General features: G+C 46.7%; 1 protein-coding gene across 2 annotated transcripts; it reads right to left on the reverse strand.

Moving 5' to 3' along the window:
• Positions 1 to 920: 920 nt before the first annotated feature.
• On the reverse strand, positions 921 to 19,537 carry MAF1 (MAF1 negative regulator of RNA polymerase III). 2 transcript variants are annotated; one of them, XM_032974582.2, is made up of 7 exons: positions 18,578 to 19,537; positions 10,963 to 11,091; positions 10,276 to 10,444; positions 9,148 to 9,269; positions 7,181 to 7,300; positions 6,038 to 6,139; positions 921 to 4,766 (listed from the first exon to the last, which is right to left on the reverse strand). In XM_032974582.2, the coding sequence occupies exons 1-7, from the start codon at positions 18,658 to 18,660 to the stop codon at positions 4,751 to 4,753; spliced, it is 741 nt and encodes a 246-aa protein (XP_032830473.1). In that variant the 5' UTR covers positions 18,661 to 19,537; the 3' UTR covers positions 921 to 4,750. The 2 variants fall into 2 exon arrangements, with proteins under 2 accessions (XP_032830473.1, XP_032830474.1); XM_032974583.2 differs by lacking the exon at positions 6,038 to 6,139.
• Between the last annotated feature and the right edge of the window lie 3,649 nt (positions 19,538 to 23,186).

Here is a 23,186-nt window from a genome sequence, read left to right on the forward strand (position 1 = left end):
GTACAAATACAACACCCAACACGTACAAATACAACACCCAGCACGTACAAATACAACACCCAAACACGTACAAACACAACACCCAACACGTACAAATACAACACCCCACACGTACAAACACAACACCCAACACGTACAAACACAACACCCAACACGTACAAATACAACACCCAAACCATCTCCATCCTACCAGGCAAAGCCCACTGAGGTATTAAATTATTTTTCAAAAGCAACCTGGCCACAAATTATAACCTCAACAAAGTGGCTCATCATCCCCCCCCCCACCTACACCCCCTCCACCCCCCCCCCCACCTACACCCCCCCCCACCTACACACCCCCCCACCTACACACCCCCCCACCTTCACCCCCCCCACCTTCACCCCCCCCACCTACACCCCCCCCCACCTACACCCCCCCCACCTACACCCCCCCCCACCTACACCCCCTCCCACCTACACCCCCCCCCCCACCTCCACCTACACCCCCTCCACCTACACCCCCTCCACAACCCCCCCCCCACCTACACCCCCCCCCCCCCACCTACACCCCCCCCACCTACACACCCCCCCCCACCTTCACACCCCCCCCCCCACCTACACCCCCTCCCACCTACACCCCCCCCACCTACACCCCCTCCACCTACACACCCCCCCCACCTACACACCCCCCACCTACACCCCCACCTACACCCCCCCCCACCTACACACCCCCCCCTACACCCCCCCACCTACCAGCTGATATTTGATGCACCCCATATTTAGTTTTAATAAATCCCGGACTCTTTCGACTTGGGACTAAGCATCTTGCTTGTGCCAAGCGCTCCACTTACCGTACGCTACCAATACACGGACCATGTTTATTATATATACACAGAGGTGCGCATCCAGACACACACAAAAATACGGTTAAACGTATAAAAAAAACTTCAAATTACAGTTTAATTTTTTTTTTAGATTTCGGATATATAAAAACCAAGCTTTACATAACTGTATGCTCAAACACTACACGGTTATTAACAAAAAAATAAAACGGCATTTTCGTACAACAGTAGTTAAATCTTTAAATGTCAACAATGTGCGCACACAAAATAACTATCTAAACGATGAAATTAAAAGTGACTATTTTACAGTCTAAGCGATTCAGAATAAAGGGGGTTAACACTTCGTAAAATACACTGGGGTCTGATCACGCGAATGTCTACTACTGCGAAGGCGACAAAGGCAGCAGGCAAATGAAAACGGGCCAGGCTCTCAAATCTAGCGGTGGGAATGGCTTGGTGCGACCCTATCACTTAAAGCAGAAGCACGCAAAAACTGTAATCCACACACATTCACAGGTTTTTTTTTTAACATTGACCGGGCATGCTCGTGGACTGTTGCGTTGAAATAAAATTAAAGTTTTAGTTTATTCCAGGTGCAGGAAGGGGAGGCGGGGGGGGGTGTTGTTAATATACGGTGGTCCATTTATAGATGCCCACTAAAATAAATAATAGGGTGAGGGAAAAAATAGAAAGCAACGTTTTTAGTTAAAAAGTCTCCATCTCCCACTCCGATTGGCTACGTGCGGTGCGAAAGAAGTTCTACATACATATAAATCAATACAATTACTACATCTGTTATCACTCTACTCCATGACATCTGGAGCCACTCGCACAAATATTTTGTTTTAGCTGTAAGAGGGTCGTCAGAAATCAGTGGGGCATATCGAATAACTGGATCACCATGTTCGTTGCCAATTTCACTTGCAACAGAATTACAGCACGGGACACGAACCCCCCCCCCACCCACCCCCAACACATTGTGACAAAAGCATCAACTTGGGTGTTCATGTCTTATTAAATGCTATATATCACAAACAATTGGTTTTGATATTCCGTTTTCTCAGAGCTACTGGCGCCTTCTCAACTGTGGTTCTATTCGGTAAAGTCACGTAGGTAAAAAAATAAAACAAAAATCACGACGTTTCGGCCACAACACAAGCGGCCTTCATCAGGTGAAGGGAGCAGACTGTCCCGAGGGCAGCGCCGACTGTGTTGTGGCCGAAACGTCGTGATTTTTGTTGTTTTAGTTTTTACCTACGTGACTTTACCGAATAGAACCAAAGAGTATGGATCCTTGCAGTCACGAAAGCTTTAAATCTAGAATTGTGGATCCGACGTGAAAACATTGTGCTGTAAAGATAGGCAGGCAAACAATCTTCACATATTTAAAAGACTTGCAATGTAAATTGTACACTTAATCACATGCTCCCTTGATGAAATAAAAAACGTTAACTTTACATTTTTTAAAATATCCTAATACCATAAGTTGGCATTAACAAATAAAAATGTTAGATTTTTTTCCAGTGCTTATTGTTAGTATTATTATGCTCTCGATTTTTACGGTGGTATGCTGGTGATGGTGGTAATTCAGGCAGCGATGATGACTGTATTCGGAACAAGGAAATGCCCGTCTCTCGGAATGAACATATGAATTAAAATTTCCACAACTGATTACTTTGAAAAATTTAACTGCATAAACACAGCGGAAAGTCCAACTGTGGCTTTTCTGCAAATTAAACTAATTGGATTTTTTTTTGCATTTTAAGTAATGTTTACACTTTTTTTTTTACAGAAACAAAACAGAAAACCCGCAAAAACCTGTCCTTCAACTGCAGGTCACAGTAAATGTCCCCGAAACGTAAATGTACACAGACAGAACACGCCGTGCCGTGCCCCACAAATAATCTTGCAGCAGTGGTTGCAGACTCGCGGTCGCAACTTCAACATGGGACGGTGTCAAATCTTTTATGTACACGGCTGTACACGGCTTCTACACTTTCCGAGAAGCAGTCTTGAGCACAAAACACAATGGCCTTCCCCACAAGCAGAAAGAAAAAAGTTACTCCCTAAACGTATTCAGCATTTCTCTTTGGCAGAATAAAAGCTGGTGATGATGAATGAGCTCTCAACGATGCTACTTATCTGTAAAAGTTAAAACTCTGGGGACATCTGGCGAGTTTGCTGAGCGAAAATGATTCCCATTTTAAAAAAAAAGTTTCGCCCCAACGAGTTACGTAGAGGAGCATTGTGTCGTGTTATAAATTTCAGCTGGTTTTTCAGAATGTCTTTGCAATGTAAAACTGGGGCGGTCGTGTTTACAGGGCTGTGGGTCACATGCATAGATATACAAACCTCCTATTTTTTGCATTCCCTCGATTTGCTAAAACAGATTCCTCTCCAGAATGTCATAGTTCTTGTACATTTCAAATTTAAAAGTGCAAATCGCCTTCTGTGCCTAGCCTCGCTCAACTGTTTTGATGAAAATTGTTAGATTTAGTCTAGATTTGTGAACATTTTTAAACGTTTAATCAAAAAATATTCCGCGCACTCGAAATGGTGCGATGTATCCCAAGAGCGAAATGCCGTTTCACGCATCTCATGGGGTTCATCTCCTGGCGAAACAAACTCCTGGAGACTTGGCCACTTACGGCCTTTTTGTCAATCCACTGCTGGACGACGGCCTCCCCACATCGTGTTGGTCACGGGAATGCTTTGACCACACTTCACAATGCAGGTTGAAGGTGAGGAACGTAGCTGGAGCGTGCAATGATGTACGTTTTGTTGCACTGTCCTCTGCTGACATTATAGCCCCGTACCAGCTACAACTGTTTTTTTTTATGCAGAGTGGTTACTGCAGAATCGTAGGCATGCCTCCTCCCTGTTCGTACGCATGTAGATCTGGTGGACATGATGGAAGGCCGGTCCTTATATTTCTAAGCGTGAACCGCGTTCCGTATTTCTGACACTTTTTGAGACATAAATGCTCTGTCCGGGCACGTTCGCGCACACAAACATTAATCACCGCTTTTGTGGCGGAGTTGGTGGCTCACGCGGAGATTATTGTATATCGCGAGACACCCAACCTGCTGCTCCACGGAGTGGCCATAAGGTGGCAGTGAAGCAAGCGGGTTGATGAATTATCGACGGATGCATGCTTTTTTTTCTTTTGATACTAATTTTTTTCCCCCACTTACAAAATGGTAAGAGATTGACTTCACGTACTAATGCAGGATTCGACTGATAAGAGTCCCGAGACTCAGCGAAACTCCGCCAGATAAATTATAATACGGTACATCACATATCCCACTCATTGCGGACTGAGTTGTAGGCGGATATGTGAAACGGTTGGATATGTGTACATCTATAGAATATGGCAGTTGCACTATCATGTCCAAATGGGTTACTGGAAAGAAGCAAAACGCAAACTGATTAAAACGTGGGGAAGAGATTCACTTGTGCCTCATAAGTGAGCGGATGCATGCGAGATTGAGAACATAGCTGTGTGTAAAAAGGTGTGATGTGTGAACATCTACTAGAAAACGGCAGTGACACTGTGCACAAATACTGCGAATGGATGTGGGGTGGCTAATTGGTCGTGGCGTTTATGCGACGTTATATACCAGAGAGTATTATTTAGCCGAAATATTTTTTTTTATGGCTTGGAATCTGCTCTGAACAAAGTTATTCCTTTTTTTGTCATTCAATTCGCAAGCTTTGTTTACATGGATTTTTATATTTTTAATCTCTGCTGCTTAGGAGAAAAGTGCAGTGCTTTGCCTTGTAAAGGAATGTAAGATGCTTTGATGCGACAAAACATGGGGCTGAGCTAGCAGGGAGTTTGCCAAGCAGATAATCAAACTTGCAAATCTCTGCATGGGGCTCAAAAGGATTCTGTTAAGAGATACAATCTTCAACAGCCAGTAGAGGTCTCAGTCCATCCCACATCTGAAATTCAAACAGAAACATAAAAAAATGTTATTGGTGTAAATGATCGTGACCTTCGTGTTCTTCACAAGACATCGTTTTTTGGGCTTTTTAAATATGCGCAGCCTCGGTACGATGTGAATAATTAAAAAGGTAGCATGATTGTTTAATGGCCAAAGCAGAACATTTAATTTGTGTACCAATGGTCCTCTGCAACAATGCAAGCAAGCAGGAATTGTTTAAACAAGCCAAAGCTTTTAATACATTTTTGATGAGATTCACTGAAGCTGTAACCACTCCAAATGATACCAGGACATAATAAAATTGCTTCTGGGAATAACAACACTCCTTTGACGGCTTATTTTTAAGTTTCGTGCAATGTTAACTTAGAATGTAATGACTAAATTAAAGCCACAGACTAAGACCCGGTTGAAAACCCCACAAGGCTGTCAGCAATCGGACGAAGACCAACACGAGATAAAAATGCCGATTACGTTAACACCGATGCCATAAGCTGTCGCCATATACAATCGCAAGGCGAGACAGACCCACTGGCCATCTCTGTCCTCCTTGGGCTGTTGCCTTGCCGTTTCAGATAACAGTGATCTGGGGTCTAACGTCGATCCACTTTGGGAAAGACAATCCGAGCACGTGGTTAAGCCCCAGCGCCGAAACAGAAGCTGCAGGCAGGGGCTCGCTTACGAACACAGGGCTACGCGGGTCAACAGAGCGGAACCCCCTCTGCCCGGCTGCATGAAGACATCGAGTGAAGTCTCCCCTGACTTCACACCGACATCAACAGCAATGTGATGAAGCGGTGCAGCCCTGAAATGTCTTGCTCACGCCACTTGCAGCGGAAGGCCCCCCCGGAAGAGGGAGCTTTAGAGAGCCCCCTTTATTTATATATAAGATTGGGGTATTTGTATGTAGGGGACCCTTTTTGCCCGTATCAAGATGATGGGGAAAAAAAAGTTTAGACTTTTATCCTTTCTGGCAAGAACACAGGTGTTAACATGTTCAAAACATAAAATAGACACCTATTGGAAGGCCTACCCTTCCATGTTGGACATTAAGCCTGGTATGGCCTCTCTCCGCCACTCACCTAGCATTTTTTTCATGTTTAAAATGCCTCGCCTATGATCACCACACTGACAGTGGTGAGCAATCGTGAATGTAAACACTGATGGGGGTTACCGTGTAGCCATCAAGCCATGCCAGGAATTGAATGCAATGTTACTGACCATGTATAACCCCTTAACCGTTTGCTGCTGCTGATGATAGCGTCTATTTACCCCGCCTCTTCATCCTCGCAGTCGTCTGACACTCCATCCTCCTCGTCCAGCTCCATGTCAAATTCGCTGGCGAGTCCGGAGTCTCGCAGCAGCGAGTACGCACTGTGCACCACACCCAGCGGAGACACCGTCAGCATTCACCTCCACACACACCGGTGGCTGTGTGCGCGCGAGCGGCTTTGACTGGGCATGCCTGTGTATGCCGTGGTGGCGAGATGTTTACTGCCTCGCCTGGTATACTGGTGGTTATGAGGTTCGATCACAACTCTGACGCATGTATATATTAAGTTTGCTTGTCCTCCCCGTGGTCGCGTAGACTTTCCTCCGGATCCTCCGGTTTTTCCCTCCACATTTAGTAAAGCGAGTTTAGAGTATTTGGCTGCGAGAAATTTCCACTTGATAAGTCACGTCGTTGATCTATCATATGTGTGGCCAGGTCTGAAAAAGAGCTATGTAGCTCAGTGGGCCTTACCTGGTAAAAGAAAAATGGTTAGTATTGTACGGCTGTGTGTGCATCGCAGAGCAGGTTTTGGCTCCAACGCACACACACGTGTAACGCGTGGCTCTTGTGTGTGGAAGTCCAGTGGTGGTGCTACGACTTAAGTGACATGGGCGTTTATTTCCAGCCGCGGTAAAAACATAAGCTGTGAATATCTAAACTGGTCGTGGGCCTCCCCTAGGCAGACTCAGCCTCAAGTGAGTACCTGGCGCATCAGCACTGGGGAGGCAAGGGCGGACGGGCGTGGTTCTGACCACACCACCCCCCGTGCTCACTGCCAGCACTTGCCCCAACAGTCTGTGAATGCTACACAGGGGGATTTTTTTTGTCTGTGTGTCGTAAATAAGCCGCTACTCCTATAAACTCGCCTGTTGTTGTTGTTGTTTACAATAAAGCGTGCTTTGCTTTTTACTGGTCAGTGGCGGGGGGGGGGGGGGGGGGCGGGGGGCACTGGTGCGCAGCATTGCGCGACGATGACGTTGCGAACACGGAAACACAAAACTGTCCCGCGTCGTGCGGGTACGGAATCCCCCCCCCCCCCACCCCACCACAACGGCTCAGGAGCGGCAACGTAAGAGCGGCGCTCGCTCCTCCATCTCAGCCCAGCGGGCGGTCGTCGCCGACAGAAGGGGGGCAAAACCCACCTGACCGAGCGACAGGTGAAAAACACAATGCGCTTGAGCTTCTTGTTGTAGAAGAAGTAGTTGAAGGACCACAGGCTGCCTTCCTCGCCATACGGGTCAGAGTCCAGGTCCGGGTTGTAGCTGCGGGGTCATGCAGGGGGGACACAGGAGGGCACAAATGTCGAGGGTAAATTAAGCGGCTGCGGGGTTTGCCCCTGCCACGAAAGCCGTTGACGTGCTCCTATTGTGACCCAAGATGCCCGGCCGTGAAAACAATTCACGTGGCCATAAACCTACGCACACAGACTAACAGCCTCATGTTCATTGCAGGGCACACACACACACACACAAAAAACCGTCTAAAATTCCCCCACATGGTCTCGTATTGGCGAGCAATTATTATGGCTGGCATACCACATGATTGGGGTGGCCAGCATCTCGCTGGTACTGACATGCCATAAAATATACCAGTCTCTCTTCTTTACCAACTCAGTTCAACGACACTCAAGTTGTCTGCCCACGTGCCAAGTGCATTGGGGTCGCTTACAAAGCGACACTTGGTTTCGTTTCGCCAATTCTAAACGCCTGTCCGTAGGCCAATTTAGCCAGCAATGACGTTAGTTCAAGAGGCCTCTAAACATCCAACACTTGGTAAGCAGACAGCTTGTTACATGGTACACGTAGGCCAATTTAGCCAGCAATGACGTTAGTTCAAGAGGCCTCTCACATCCAACACTTGGTAAGCAGACAGCTTGTTACATGGTACACGTAGGCCAATTTAGCCAGCAATGACGTTAGTTCAAGAGGCCTATCACATCCAACACTTGGTAAGCAGACAGCTTGTTACATGGTACACCGACATATTTAATCCTCTGAGTTGGCATCTGCCAAAAAAAGGGGGGGGGGGGAAAGACATTTTATTTTCTCTTTGTACTAATTGGTGACCAGGCTGACTAAATAAAAAAACAATGGAGAGCATCATCTGAGAATACGAGCAACAAAATAAATAGCAGACAATTCACCTATGACACGTATCTGTCCCTCCACGTGAAAAGTATTTGTTTACACATCCCATCAGCTATCAACTCGGTGCACTTGAGAACCTGCTTTAATCGTGAGTAGATGAATCTCGGGCTCAAACACAGCATCTCTGCCGTCTCCTTATAGCGTGCGGCCGGCACAGAGCAACACATTGAGACGTTCAATTTGAGGTTGGTTAGCCCCTGAATTGTGTCACCCTGAGCGCCCGTGTAGCACCAGCGAGCCCCCTTTCTGTTCCTGTCCAGGGGAGCGTGTCGCCGTGAGCTCCGCCGTCTGCTCAGGGTGGCCACAATCGCGGGTAAGAGGATCCCTTGGAGTTTCCATCTGTGCATGAGGTGTCAGCGTGGCCTGCGCGGATCAGTTTTACCGCGGTCCACTGCGCCCGTGGTAGGTTGATTCCAGGTCGTCGTTCCGCGGGATCGTGAACTACGTTCGTGCCTTTAAATTGTCACGATACCTCGCCGATCTCGTCGAGGAGCATAGACCATCACGCGAACTCCGATCGTCCTCGAAGCAGCGGCGGCTGTTGGCTGGCCATCGAACAAAGGCGGTCACCGCATCGCGCGGCGCTTTAAAGATGCGCTTCTGCGGCCGTCTGCAATGCTCTGTCTTAGGAAGCCACTGGAGCTATGCACTCTTAAATCTAGATTGAAAACTAATTTCTCGAGAACTGCTTTTTGTGTTTAGGCTGTAGTCCTTCCCCAGCACCTCAGATTAGCACGTTTACCTACATACGGTGCGAAAGACGTTCGACATGCGTACATACAACTTACAAACAACATAGACACAACATACACACAACATACACACAAACGCACAAAAATGCCGTGTTGGTTGAACGCTCTGACATGGACTTTAGTCCATCGAGCAAGCCGCTTCAAAATGGGAATCATTTCTCTCGGGAGCGGATCTACCGTGCATCGTCCACACTCGCCGTCCACACTTACCTGTAGATGTCGCACTCGTTCATGCCAATCTCGTCGTCGATGGCTTTCCACAGCAACGGCTTCAAATCGCCAAATTCTCCTCCAGCCGCCGACGAGAGGCTGCTGTTGACGGCATTCGTGACCTACAGCACGGGAGACAAAGGCAAAAAAACCCATCAGCGAGTGACGCTCCCGGTTGGCGCGCCACGCACAAACCCAGCTACCCGAGTTTCAGTCCAGGCCATGGTTAACATTGGTGACGAGTGACAGCTGAATGGGCTCTCAACTGGCCCACACCCCTTCACCAACCACTTCACGCTCTCACAAGCTCTCCCCTCCAGCTACCAAGGCTTTCTGCAACCTCCCACCTAGGCAGTGGGAGATTGCTCTTTTAACCTTGTGCTGTTGACTCCCTGTCACCATCCAAGTTCAGGCTCGAGACCTTCCTTTTTGACATCTGCCTATGACCGACTGCCTCTCTATAAAATAAATACACTTGCTGTTTGAGTCTAGCAGTCTTGTTAAGTAGTTGCATTAATACAGTGGTTTAATACAGTGGTCTTGTAATAACAACAACAACCGCTGTTGACCTGCGGTTCTAATTGAATTGACACCGACAAGAGGTTTGCCCTCATGACCTTCAATGTGCGAGTGGAGCGCTCTGCCACTGCGTCACCCAGCCGGATGCGTCTCAGCAGATTTACATTTCCGCTTTGCCACCTTGTGTGTACGTACGTTGAACTTTTTTAGCACCGAACGTAACGAACCGTGCTAATCGGAAATGCGGCGGAAGGACACCGAATTAAGCACAAAAAGCAGTTTCATTAAAAAAAATGCGTTTACAATCCAGATGATTTAAAAGTGCATAGCTTCACAGTGGCTTTCTAATATTGGAAGGAAGAGCATTCCAGACGGCCGCAGAAGCGCATCTGAGAGCGCGCGATGCCGAGACCGTCTTTGTTCGATGGTTAGCCAAAAGCCGCCACTGCTGCTGAGGATGACCGGAGATTGCGTGGTGGTTTATGCTCCTTGATGAGATCAGCAAGGTATCGTGGTTCGTGGAAAGCAGAATCACAATCAGACAAGTGCGACGTTATAAAGGAGCCAGGGAGGGATGGAGAGATGGAGGGGGGAGGTAGTGAACCATACCCAGCTGAGGCTGGGCTCCTTGCTGAAATCGTGGCTCTTGGCGCGGCTGAAGTCGTAGTCGGGCTTGAAGGAGGCGTTGAGCGTGGCGATCAGGTAGAAGAGGGTCTTGCGGCAGCACGTGTCGCACAGAGGGTGCTCCCCCTCGTCCCCGCTCTGGCTCTTGCTCAGCCTGCGCGTGACGACCACGACAACGTTGCTCGAAATTAGCGTGTGTGGATATATCTATCGCGTTCTGCATATAATGAGGTCTTTGTGGAGAGGGGGGGGGGAGTCACTTCCAAATGTATGTAATTTTTCAAAAGTAAAAAAATCACATTGCGAAGCTCGAAAAATCTGAACGCGGTGCAAAAACAAGGCCAGCTTGTTGGTATCGGCGTCGCCACGCCGCTTGGAAACATCAATCCAGGCAGTCTCAGAGTAGTCACGAGAGATAAAGGCGCAGCCTGCAGCTACTCGCTTGCAAGGACCTCTACCAGAACGAGCTCCAGAGAGCCCCCTCTGGAGAATTATCTTGGCCTGCTGTTTGACGCTGACCACCAGACAGCTTAGAAGAGTGCCCCGCAATGAACCCCACCACACGCGACCTGCCGATCAACCAAAGGTGGCGTCGGCAGGGTCAGACGCTGAACGTTGCTGAATGTGGCTCTCGAGCAAAGGTACCGACACACGGCCTGCGATCCCCCTTACTTGTTGGGGCTGATTCCGGACGTCTGTGGAGGGGAGAGCGCCTGCAGGAGGTGCGGTTCCCCCTCGGCGCAGAACTGCTTGAACATGTGCTTGTCGTCACCGGCCATTTTGCAGGAGTAGCTCTCGATTCTGATTGACCGCGGCGACAAAACGACACGGATCGACACGCTGTAAAGCATCTACTGCAGGGTCGTGAATTAGTTTTTTGTTGTTTACATGATATCGATAACGACTTGGGAGAAAAACGATGGCATTGGTTTTCGTTTTGACGGACGTGTGTGCATGTGTCTCTTTCTATTGGAGCGTGCCAACGCGGTGGCCGACGAGGCCCCCACCGCTTGGTGCCCCACGATGGCTTTTGTCGAATCCACTGCCGCACGAAGGCCTCCCCACAACGCGTTGTTGTACGAGGGTTGTTTGAACGCAATATTTCACGAGATGGTCAGTGCGGGTTGCTGGAGGGAGTGGCACCGGGACCAGGTCAGGTATCACACAGCACCGGTGTTAGTTGTTGCCCGGGGGCGCCGTGGTGGCGAGATGTTAACTACCTCGCCTGGTATGCAAAGAAGTCGTGGGTTCGATCCCAACCCTGATGCCTGTATATTTGAAGTTTGCGTGTCTCTCTCTCGCCGTGGTCGTGTGGATTTTTCTCCGGGTGCTCCGGTTTTTCCCTCCACATTTAGAAACATGCATTTAAAGTACTCGGCTGTTTTTAATTTCCACCTGATAAGCCACCTCCTTCTGCTATCATTTGTGGCCAGGTCGCTTCTGAAAAAGAGCTGCATAGCTCAGTGGGCCTCACCTGGTAAAATAAAAATAGTTTATTCTTGTAATGGGTTCATAGTACTGCGCGTTAACCATGAAGCCACACACGCGCCACCCAGATCTATCTGTTCGGCGTTCATTGGGCCGAGGGCAATAAAAGAAACACGAGGTGCCTAGCGCCCACCGACAATTGGAATTTCAACTCGCAAACCTCTACCCACAAGCACCACTGTGTCAAATGTTTTCAGTTAAATTTTGATCTAAAGCTTTCGTGACTGCAGTAATTCATATTCTTAGTTCTTTCGGTAAAGTCACGTTGAAGGGAAACAATAAAATAATAAAATATATATAAAACAATAAAAATTCTCACGACGTTTCGACCATATATATTTTATTATTTTATTGTTTCCCTTCAACGTGACTTTACCGAAAGAACTAAGAATATAAATTTTGATTTAAAGCTTTCGTGACTGCTGTAATTCATATTCTTAGTTTTTTCGGTAAAGTCACGGTCATCATCACACCTGATGATGACCGTTTGAGTTATGGTCGAAACGTCGTGAGAATTTTTTATTGTTTTATATATATTTTGTTATTTTGTTGTTTCTCTTCAACGTGACTTTACCGAAAAAACTAAGAATATGAACTAAGAATATGTTTTCAGTTGTTTTTCCTTACATTATAGAAGGAGCTCCCTGTGCAGGACGATGATATATTTAGGCAACCGCTGAGGCACAGGAGACAAGAAGGACTGGGGTGTTTTTTTTGCGCTTTGCTAACGTTGCACTGTACTCAAGGACCCCGTGATCTGGATACAAGTTGCTCCAGCCAGCACAAACGAAGCATCGTCATCTCACTTGACCAAATTAAATTGCAGCACATCCCACGTGACAAAACATCCCTCTACAGCACTGCCCTCGGTGCGGAGAGTAATTGCACTTGCCTCATCGCCTCCAAGAGGAACAACAAGTTGCCCCATCCCCTCTGAATAGGAATTCAAACTCGCAGCCTTACAAGCTGATGAAACAGGTACAATTAACTAGTTGGTGATATAAAGACGACCGGCAGAACGAAACAGATGATGTCCATAAAGATACCATCCAGTCTAAAAATAATTGTAATTTGACAGCAGTTTGAGCTGCGTTGTTGAAATGTCAGCAACATGTCACTTATACCCCGATGTTATTTTTACTCTTTGAGCCATCTTCATCGGCACACAACAACTGCGTTTAAACAATTACGACCGAGGTGTTGGGTGAACACCCGGAACTCTCTCAAATCTCAATACGACAGTCTGACACGTCGGCTCAATACGACGTGCATCGCCAACGCCACAGTGGCACACGCGGAGGTTTAGAGGCATGAGGCTCTCGCGACAACATCTTCACGCCACCCGGTGTATACTTTAATTAACCGTAACCAACATGCTGTCTTACCATCACGATTTAATTATGGATGAAACCTTCAGGAACACCCCGCATGTTAGATGCATTTCCATTAGTACTGAGATATCCAGTTATTTAAGTGATCGATTGCTCTACCGATAATCTCCTTCATTTTATAATAAAGGTTTTTGGGTTAGATTACGTTATTATGTGTCGCAACCCTCCACCACTCGACACGGCCAATCAATAAAAAAATGTGTCTCGTTAACAAAACGCCAATTAGTTACTTCTTCAGCCCACTGGTGTGTTTGAAGAGTGAATCCACATTTAGAATTTGCAAATCGCCACAAGATGCTGGATGTAATTACCAGCGAAACGTCGTACTCAAATTCTAAATGTTGTGGATTCACTCTTCAAACACACCGGTGGGCTGAAGAAGTAACTAATTGGCGTTTTGTTAACGTGACACATTATTTTGTTGATTGGCCGTGTCGGGTGGTGAAGGGTTGCGACAGATTTATAATAACGTGATCTAACCCAAAAACCTTTATGAATAATACTGGTCATGAAATCCTACGTGTTAAATCTCCTTAATTTACTCGGCTATATACCACGAACTGGACGGGAGGTGATGGGCAGGGCATTTGATGTCAACATTAACATCACCAGCAGCGTGATGCTGGGCGTGGCTTGTATAATAGGGTTTCCCACCTTCGCAAATCGTGATGTTGGGGAGGCTGCCATTTTTAACAAGTCCAAGTAATCGGCCATTATAAAGTTAGCCGATTACAATGTTCAGTTGATTAATCGTCCCAGCTCATTTAAACGTTTTGCCCACCCTCGGTTAAGCCGAAGCTGATTACTCGCACTGTGCTTGGCGCTAAACGTAAGATATGATATTCCAGTAGTCAGGGCAGTGCAGAGGTTTCTCTGGAGGCTTCCACCCTCGTTTGGACAGTCCTGGGTGTGGATCTGCTGGCTGGGTAACCTCTCTGAAGGTCGTAAGAGAAAATAGTCACTCTCAGTGCTGCTGTCAAATTTCCTGCTGCCCGACTCTCCCTCCTGCGGTGGAGCCAAAATTAGATTCCAAGGGCCAACAACAATAAAATGTATCTACTTGGTTCTTAAAATTGCAGCCTTCCCCGTCGCTGCTAAACTTCTTAATAATAACCTTTGCGAGGACAGTACATGGCGCGTAAAGGTCTCTGCAACTCAAGGGCCCTTACACATCTCATCTCGAAAATTTGAAGGGGGTCCCCCCACCCCAGTGGGACCCCCAGTCCCTGTACGGCACAAGGCGACTCGGTGCCGGCCTGCAAGTGGGCATCAGTCTGCCAGCTGGGGGCACGGATCGCCGCGTATCATCCCGATAAAGAGTAATTCGCAGGTCACATTTTAAGTTTGTCAAATTTGGACCGTTACACCAGCACACAATGTCCTAGTCTTATCAAAATAACTTCACGGGATCCTGAATATCGACTGTGAAGGCATGTTGATACAAAATCAGTCTTAACCCGGGCGGCCGGCCAAATACCAACCGCAAACCTTTGCAAACAAGCGGTGAACGTGTTACCTCCGGGCCATATCGCCACCCTAAATGTAAGCCTTCTATTTTCATTCGGGTCCACTTCTTAAACTGGGTGAGGAGGAAAAAACACTATGAACTACCCCCACAAGTTATTCCCCACTATTTACAAGCCTACAATTAAGCATTCTTCCTCATGTGTGTTTCAATGCACTAGAAGAGCTCATATTTGAAAATGATGAGTGCAAATGTTTGCAACATACATAATGGTGTTGGTTTTCTGTGTGTCAAAATTGCTAGCATTTCTTGAATGCTCAACACTTAAGAGAAATGTTCAATGCTAGCCTAACCAAGGAAAACAAATATCAGCTGGATGTGCCGTCTGCAAGCTTTGTTGATATACATTTGCCACTTGCCCCGTTGCAGTACCTACTCGTGAAGCAAGGTCTCTATTGAAAAAAAAAACCCTCTCAGTCTCAAAAGGTTACAAATAAGCATTGGAACTTGCACAACTCGCATTTGTATGAAACCCAAAGAGAAACACTGTCATTGCTAATGTCCAATGCTTACTAGAGCCATTATTATTCTTTAACATTTGTAAAGCCCCATACAAGCACCTACCAGTAAGATTGCATGCTCTGCTTAACTCGGTATGTTTATTATGTATTTCTTGTTGTTTTCCATGTCCTGTAAAATGCGGTCCCTGATTGTACACCTTTGAATGTTGATATTTGTTTTACTCCATCAGTATTCTGTATTATTTGTTGTTCTGTATGCTAACGACATAACGTCTCCTATAAGATATTCCGTGGGTCTCTCTTGCTAAGCAGCCTATGGCTGAAATGAAGATTGATGCACAGCGCAGTAGTATGGGTATGAAAGATTTAATCATTTGATCTCTCAACTCTGCTACGTGTGGGGTTAGTTCTACCTAATGAGTCAACAGAAATTATATAAATGGAACTGGCCAAACGCAGGGGAACAGTATGTAAATACGACACTTCATACGAGGATGTATGTTTAACGAGTCGCACTATACACTTAAGAGATCAAACACACATTTTAAATGTTGGATTAAGAAATCATGGTTTTCCTTTACTTTGTGGAGCTATTGTTTTTTTTTTAAATATTACTTTTGGTATTTGTTTTGCTGTTTCACTCAGCGTTTCGATTGTTTGGTTTTGCATTCCCCTAATTCCCGTGTTATTGTATTATCTGTTGGTATGGTATGCACGTGGAGATTATTTTGGGTTGTGCTCATTGTTCAAACGCGTGCGTAAATAACGATTTGGATTTGCTTGCAAGAATATGCCAGTGTCAAATCTACGTTGCCTTTTCATTGGAAAAATATGGCATCCATGTATTTATTGCAATCCACGTTCTCCGTTTAAATACTCGTGTTGCAGTATGCATTTTAAATAGGGGTTCTACATTTTCCAGGAAATGCAAGGAGTGCGAACTTACCGACAGATGTGACCGTGGTTTTTCTGCACTGCACCAAGGCTCTATGCGGATAAGCCTATACGTCTAAAGAGCAGTTAACTATTTAAGGTGTGTTTAGGTCCACATGCATTGAACGCGGTGCGTTTTTACATGGGAGTGGTGGCGCAACGGTTGGCGCACTGGGCAAATAACGCGGCGAACAGCGACGGTGATGAGAGATGTGACCATACTCGAGACTTCCCTGCCTTCACCAAACAAGCACTTTGCCCATTGTGAAGCTAGTTAACAAAACAAATCCACCACCGAAAACGACGCAGGTTGGCCTTCATCCAGCAGTGGAGCGAAGAACCTTTACTTGAGTATAAACATCCTGTATACACGATTTTAGGTTAGCCTCACGCTGTGGCAATAACCAGCTGGCAACGAACACGTTTTCAAATCTGAACACAATGCACCACCACAAGTATGCATTTAAACCCCCAGGTTCAAGAGCAGCCGCCACTCATCACTCACAACGCCTGTGCCAGGCTAGGTGCACATTGAGGCCGCGTCAAGTGCGGAAGGCTCGACATTTTATCCGCCCCCGCGCTCCGCTCGTTGTTGTGAGCGTCGCTCTCCTGCCCTCCCGCTATCGAGGGCGACTGCCTCCGACTGCCCAACAGCAGCGGCAGCAGCGGCGGCGGCGGCGTTCTTCACGGGCCTCCTCTTGACACGGCCGGTACCAATCACTGGCAAGTCCAACACCACGGACTGTAGGGGACAAGTGCTGTTAGCGAGTAGCACCTACGAAGGCCGGCACGGCACACGAGGGGGGGTGGGTGGCCAGCACCACGCCCGACCGCCTTTGTCTCCCCAGTGGCGATGTTTATAATAAACCGCACGAGGTACTCATTTTGAGGCTAATTGTCACCGATGTGGGTCGTGAGCGGGAATCGAACTCGGGCCGCCTGGTTCGTAGCGCAGCGCGCTAACCGCTACGCCATGTACACACACACACAGACATATATACACACACCACACACAGACACATATACACACACATACACACACACCAGACACATATATACACCACAGACAATACAGACCACACAGACACACATACATACACACCACACATAGACATATACACACATACATACACACCACACATACAATCACACACACCGCACACAGACACATATACACACATACCACACCCAGAAACATACACACATACATACCATACAAAGACACATACACACCACACAGACATATACACACACACATACATACACACCATACAAAGACACATACACACCACACAGACATATACACACATACATACACACCACACATACATACACACACAGACATATACACACCACACATACATACACACACCACACACAGACATATACACACCACACATACATACACACACACCACACACAGACATATACACACATACACACACCACACACAGACACATATACATACACACCACACATACATACACACACCACACACATACATACACACCACACACATACAGACACATATACACACACATATACACACATACACACCACACATACATACCACACACAGACATATACACACATACATACACCACACAGACATATACACACATACATACACACCACACAGACACATATACACACATACATACACACCACACATACATACACACCACACATAGACACACATACATATACACAAATACATACACACCACACATACATACATACACACCACACACACACATACATATGCACACATACATACACACCACACAAAGACACACATACAATACACACCACACAGACACATATGCACACCACAGACACATATGCACACCACACAGACAATACACACCACACAGACAATACACACCACACAGACCCAAACATACACAGACACACATACACACATCATATACACACATCATACACACACCACACAGACACACCACACAGACACACCACACATACACACCACACATAAACATCACACAAAGACACACCACACATACACATCACACAAAGACACACCACACAAAGACACACCACACATCCACATCACACAAAGACACATCATATACACACCACACAAAGACACACCACACAAAGACATCATATACACCACACACAGACCACACATACACCACACAAAGACACACCACACATACACACCACACACACACAAAGACACATCACACAAAGACACACCACACACATACACACCACACATACACCACACAAAGACACACCACACACACACCACAAACATACACACCACACAAAGACACATCATATACACACCACACAAAGACACACCACACAAAGACACATCATATACACACCACACATACATCACACAGACACACCACACAAAGACACACCACACACAGACACATATACACACATCATATACACACCACACAAAGACACACCACACACACACAAACACACCACACAAAGACACACCACACACACACCTGCCAATGATGCGGCAGTCGCCCGTCTCGATGGTGAGCCGCGAGTTGATGGCTTCAAACTTCTCGTTCTCGAGGAGCTTCATCGTCGCGGTGGCGTCTCGCAGTAGCAGCAGGAGCAGCAACTCCACGGAGCAACTTCACAGTTCAAATCTTCCTCGGTCGACGCAACGCACTGGAAGTTTCGTGCCACTAGTCGCCCACTGCCGTTACTGGTCACTGATAAATCCTTTTAGGCCGAGGCGCGACTTAAAACAACAAGATTCGCTCCTCTAGCCGTCGTTGCCAAGAGCCACAAACCCGCACTGAAAATTTGCTGCTTTCGCCCGAGACCGAGCGAAGCGCCGGGCTCGCCTGGATTCCTCGCGGGGAAAGTCGCCTCTAAGACGGTAGGGTGGTGGTGGGTGGGGGGGGGGTGCTACGAGGACAGATGGCGGGGAAGAAAGGTGAACGTTGGGAGAATGCAGCAACAAATCCCGAAATCACAAAATCCAACAATAAATGCGAATTTCTGAGTGCAAAAAAAATTTGTAACGAACGTTTAAAGTGTTTAAGGTTTCTTTAAGCGTTTAATTGCGTTGGCGACGGCGAACGACTCCGAGTCGCTCTTCGAAAACTGAATCCGCTAGGCCCGGGCCTCGGGGTCGCGCCGCTCTGGCAATCGGCCCGGGGCATCATCACAGCGGCCTTGTGTGGTGGATTCTTGAGTTTTTTTTAAAAAATATATATATAAAACACACAAAAAAAACTCTGTAAGGGTGATCTATTCACGCGTTTAAATCGAGCTGGCTAGACGGTCGGCAAATCGATCGTAAGTGGCGGGTGTCGAAGGGAAATCGCGGAAGTTTGAAGAGACGGCGACGCTGCTGCTGCTGCCAATGTTTTTAATTTAACTGCTGCGCAACGCCGCGTCTCGAACCTCGACGAGCCCTGGAGATTTGGTAGCGCGCACGCGCAACGGCGTGCGACCCCCCCCACAAAACACCCCGCCCACCAATCCCCCCCCACCAATCCTCCCCCCCACCAACCCCCCACCAAAACCCTCTCCCCACCAAACACCCCTCCCTCCATCAAACATATCCCCCCCACCAAACATCCCCACTAAACACCCCCCACCAAACACCCCCCCACCAAACACATCCCCACTAAACACCCCCCACCAACCCCTCCCTCCACCAAACACCCCCCACCAAACACCCCCCTCCCCACTACTTCCACTTGCCGTTAGCGGAGTAAACAGCGGCGCCGATTGGTCGCCTGCGAAGTTCGATCGAGCCAATGGCGAGGCGTGCGGGGCAGGCCACGGGGTCGCGCGCGCTGAGCGTGGATTCGCCGAGACGTTGCGTCGTGCCCCCGCCCCGCAGCCACCCAACAACCAATCAGTGAGCTGCGTCATGTAAACAAAACGTGCAAAAATAGTTACTTGAGCACATCGCTGTGTTGGGAGAGTTTGTTTTTGTTTGTTGGTGTAACGTTATGAACACACCCCTACTCGACAGCTGTTAAAAAAAGAGCCTTATAGCTCATCGGATTCCTCCAGTATAAATATTTTGAAACCCACCACATTTGCAATTACTCTCCAACACACCTTTGTGCTGAAGTAGTAACGAAATGGCACTTTTTGTTGACGCAACAAACCGTACTAATTGGCTGTGGGGTGGTGGCGGGTTATCTTTACATCGATCTAAGGGTCCGTCCGTAAATGACGTCACCCACTTAGGGGGGGGGGTCAGACATTTGTTTTATATATATTTTATTATTTTATTGTTTCCCTTCAACGTGACTTTACCGAAAGAGCTAAGATTATGAGGGTGGGGGGGTTTGAGAAATGTGACGTCACATCAAAATGCGCAACTTTAAATAAATATAGACACGTTCTCCTTATATTCTTGGTTCTTTCGGTAAAGTCACGTAGAAGAGAAATAATAAAAATATAAAACAATAAAATTCTCACGACGTTTCGACTGCAACACAAGCAACCATCATCAGGTGTGATTTGGCAGTTATTCAGATGGACGAGTCCATCTATGTTCGGAAAAGAGGGGGGAGACGAAAATAATGGATGCAGTCTGAAAACCACCGTAAGCGTGAACAATCAATTAAGACCCGAAATGGTTTATCAAATCCTTCCAATGATTGCTAAGCCAGAATCCATCTTCTCGGTTGAAATTGTCTCTGTGTTTGTATATGTAGATAGCCTCATGAACGAATCTCTCATGGTAGCCAGATGGCTTGCAAAGAACCTCTGTCTTGGAGAAGTCAATGTCATGTGAGCCTACTGAATTATAACAGTGATCTGCCACGGCCGAGGTGTTGGTCCTACCGTGTTTTAGGTCTGCTTTGTGTTCACGAATGCGGTCCGAGACATGTCGTTTGGTTTCTCCAATGTAACTACTACCACAGAGGCAACTTAGTTTGTAGACGCCAGGGTACTGTATGTCCGGAATCACATCTTTTACAGACGGAACCAGATCACGGATTTTATGTGATGTGTTGAATCTGACCTGGATCTTGTGTTTATTCAAGATTTTGGAGATCTTTTTTGTGATCCCCAGAATGTAGGGTAAAGTGATGGTTTTGAAAGGCTCAAGAGGGTCCTTCTTCATGGTTGGAGTGATAGCTTTGCGGATTGTGTAGTCGGAGTAACCATTAGCTTTAAGAGCTTGGTGTACGTGCTTGAGTTCACTGAATGTGTTCCTGGTCGGATATGCATTGGGCTCTATGGTGCAGTCTTGATGAGGGAATTCTTTTGGGATGGATGGTGGTGGGAATCCAGTTTCCGGTAAGCATCCGTATGGGTAGCTTTCCTGTAGACAAAGTGGCTCATTGAACCATCAGGTCTCTTTTTTTTTAGGACATCCAAAAAAGGTAGATTGCCATCTTTTTCGACTTCCATGGTAAATCTGATGGCTGGGTGTATGGAATTGATGTGGTCGAGGAATTGGTCTAGAGCAGGCCGGCCATGTGGCCAGATGACAAAAGTGTCATCCACGTACCTCTTCCATACTGTTGGGCGCAGAGTGGCACTCTGGATGGCGTCAGTCTCAATCTTCTCCATGAAAATGTTGGCTACAACCGGAGATGGGGGGAGCCCATTGGGGTGCCTCAGTTTGTTTGTAGAAAGTTACATTCCAAGTGAAGTATGTATTGGTTAAGCAGTGTCTCACCAGGGGGGGTACCTCAGTGTTTAGTCCTTGATGAACCAAGTCTTCAATGATTGCGATAGTGTCAGGTACAGGAACTTTGATGAATAAGGAAACTACATCAAAACTGACAAGCAGATCGTCTGGGAACAGGGAAATACCCTTGATTGTCGATACCAGGTGAGTAGAATTTTGTGACTGCAAAGTTTAGCCTTTTAGCTAATACAGATTTCAGACCATCGGAAATAGAACTGTTACTGTGATTAATTACGACTTTGTTAACGTCTAGCTTTTTGGAGAGGTTAAATTTGGAAATCAGGTTGTCCTTACATTTGGTCGACATAGTGGCAGCTGAAGAGGCAGTCATATTGTCTACATATTAAAGACTTTTTAATAAATGTTGTCTCCTACAACATCAGTGCAGCGCCACATTAAATACGCGCTACAATGGCAATAGTTTAAAGCGATTTGAAGCATGTTTTTTTTTGGGGGGGGGGGCGGAGCTTTGTGACGTCATATTTGAGGGGGGTCTGACTTTTTGTGACGCCGTGTGACGAGGGGGGGGGGGTCAAAAGTCGTCTAAAATCGCATTACGTCATTTATGGACGGCCCCTAACCCAAAACACCTTCATTGTGCATATTTGTCGCGAAAGCCTACTACGTGTTCAACAGAGTAGGGATTGTATATTCTTTGGGCCTCTCGGTAAAGCCACGTAGAATATGAATTCCTGCAGTCACGAAAGCTTCAAGCCAAGAGTCGGGATTGTGATCGTCAACGCTGATCGAAGGCTGAGCGATTATCATTCACTGATGTTGGGAGATTTTTTTTTATTGATTTGTTAAAAAGTACAATCGAATAATCGACACGTTTGAAAATGTTGTAAAAGTTAAGGGAGTTGGAATCGATCTCTACGATCGTGGCGCTTTCTGACTCTAAAGCAGACAACTTTAAAAACACCCAAACGCTCTCTGCTGATTGGCTGGAGTTAATTGCGCTGGCTAATTATATGCGTAACGGCATGGTCTCAAATTACTCGTGGAAAATATCGGCACCACAACATCCAACACGAATTATTTTCCAGAGCTCAGCCCCAGACAACTCCGGCTGAGATTAATCACTGCACGTGCACTATTTAAAAACAAGTCTCTTTTATGCATCAGCCTCAATCCACAGCTACATGAAGGCCTCCCAAGCCATGCATGCTGCCTTGGCATTGCCATGAACAGTGCCCGACTTGTGTGAGAAGTTGGGATTGTGGACTCATTTCTCTGTTGTGGTTACTTGTTTGTGCCTTTTGTTTTAGTTCCATTTCTTTATTAATATATTTTTTATCTTGAGGGTTTTCATTTGCTTGGTAGTAGCTATGTACTGTATATATAGGATTTGGCCCTTATATATAATTAATGTGCAGCGTTGTGGGATATAATTAGCATGAATCACACTATACAACTAAATTATTATTATGAAG

This window comes from Petromyzon marinus, chromosome 54 (assembly GCF_048934315.1).
Source record: "Petromyzon marinus isolate PM22_M1 ecotype Great Lakes invasive population chromosome 54, UKy_Petmar_22M1.pri1.0, whole genome shotgun sequence".
Lineage (NCBI taxonomy): Eukaryota > Metazoa > Chordata > Hyperoartia > Petromyzontiformes > Petromyzontidae > Petromyzon > Petromyzon marinus.

Bases quoted from the DNA above. Each gene is read 5' to 3' on its own strand.
- MAF1 (XM_032974582.2), bottom strand. From the start codon at position 18,660: ATGAAGCTCCTCGAGAACGAGAAGTTTGAAGCCATCAACTCGCGGCTC. The intron at 9,270-10,275 runs GTATGGTTCACT...CCCGTGCTGTAG, and splicing joins AGGAGCCCAGCCTCAGCTGG to GTCACGAATGCCGTCAACAG. The intron at 6,140-7,180 runs GTGGGTTTTGCC...TGTGGTGCACAG, and splicing joins TTCACCTGTCGCTCGGTCAG to TGCGTACTCGCTGCTGCGAG.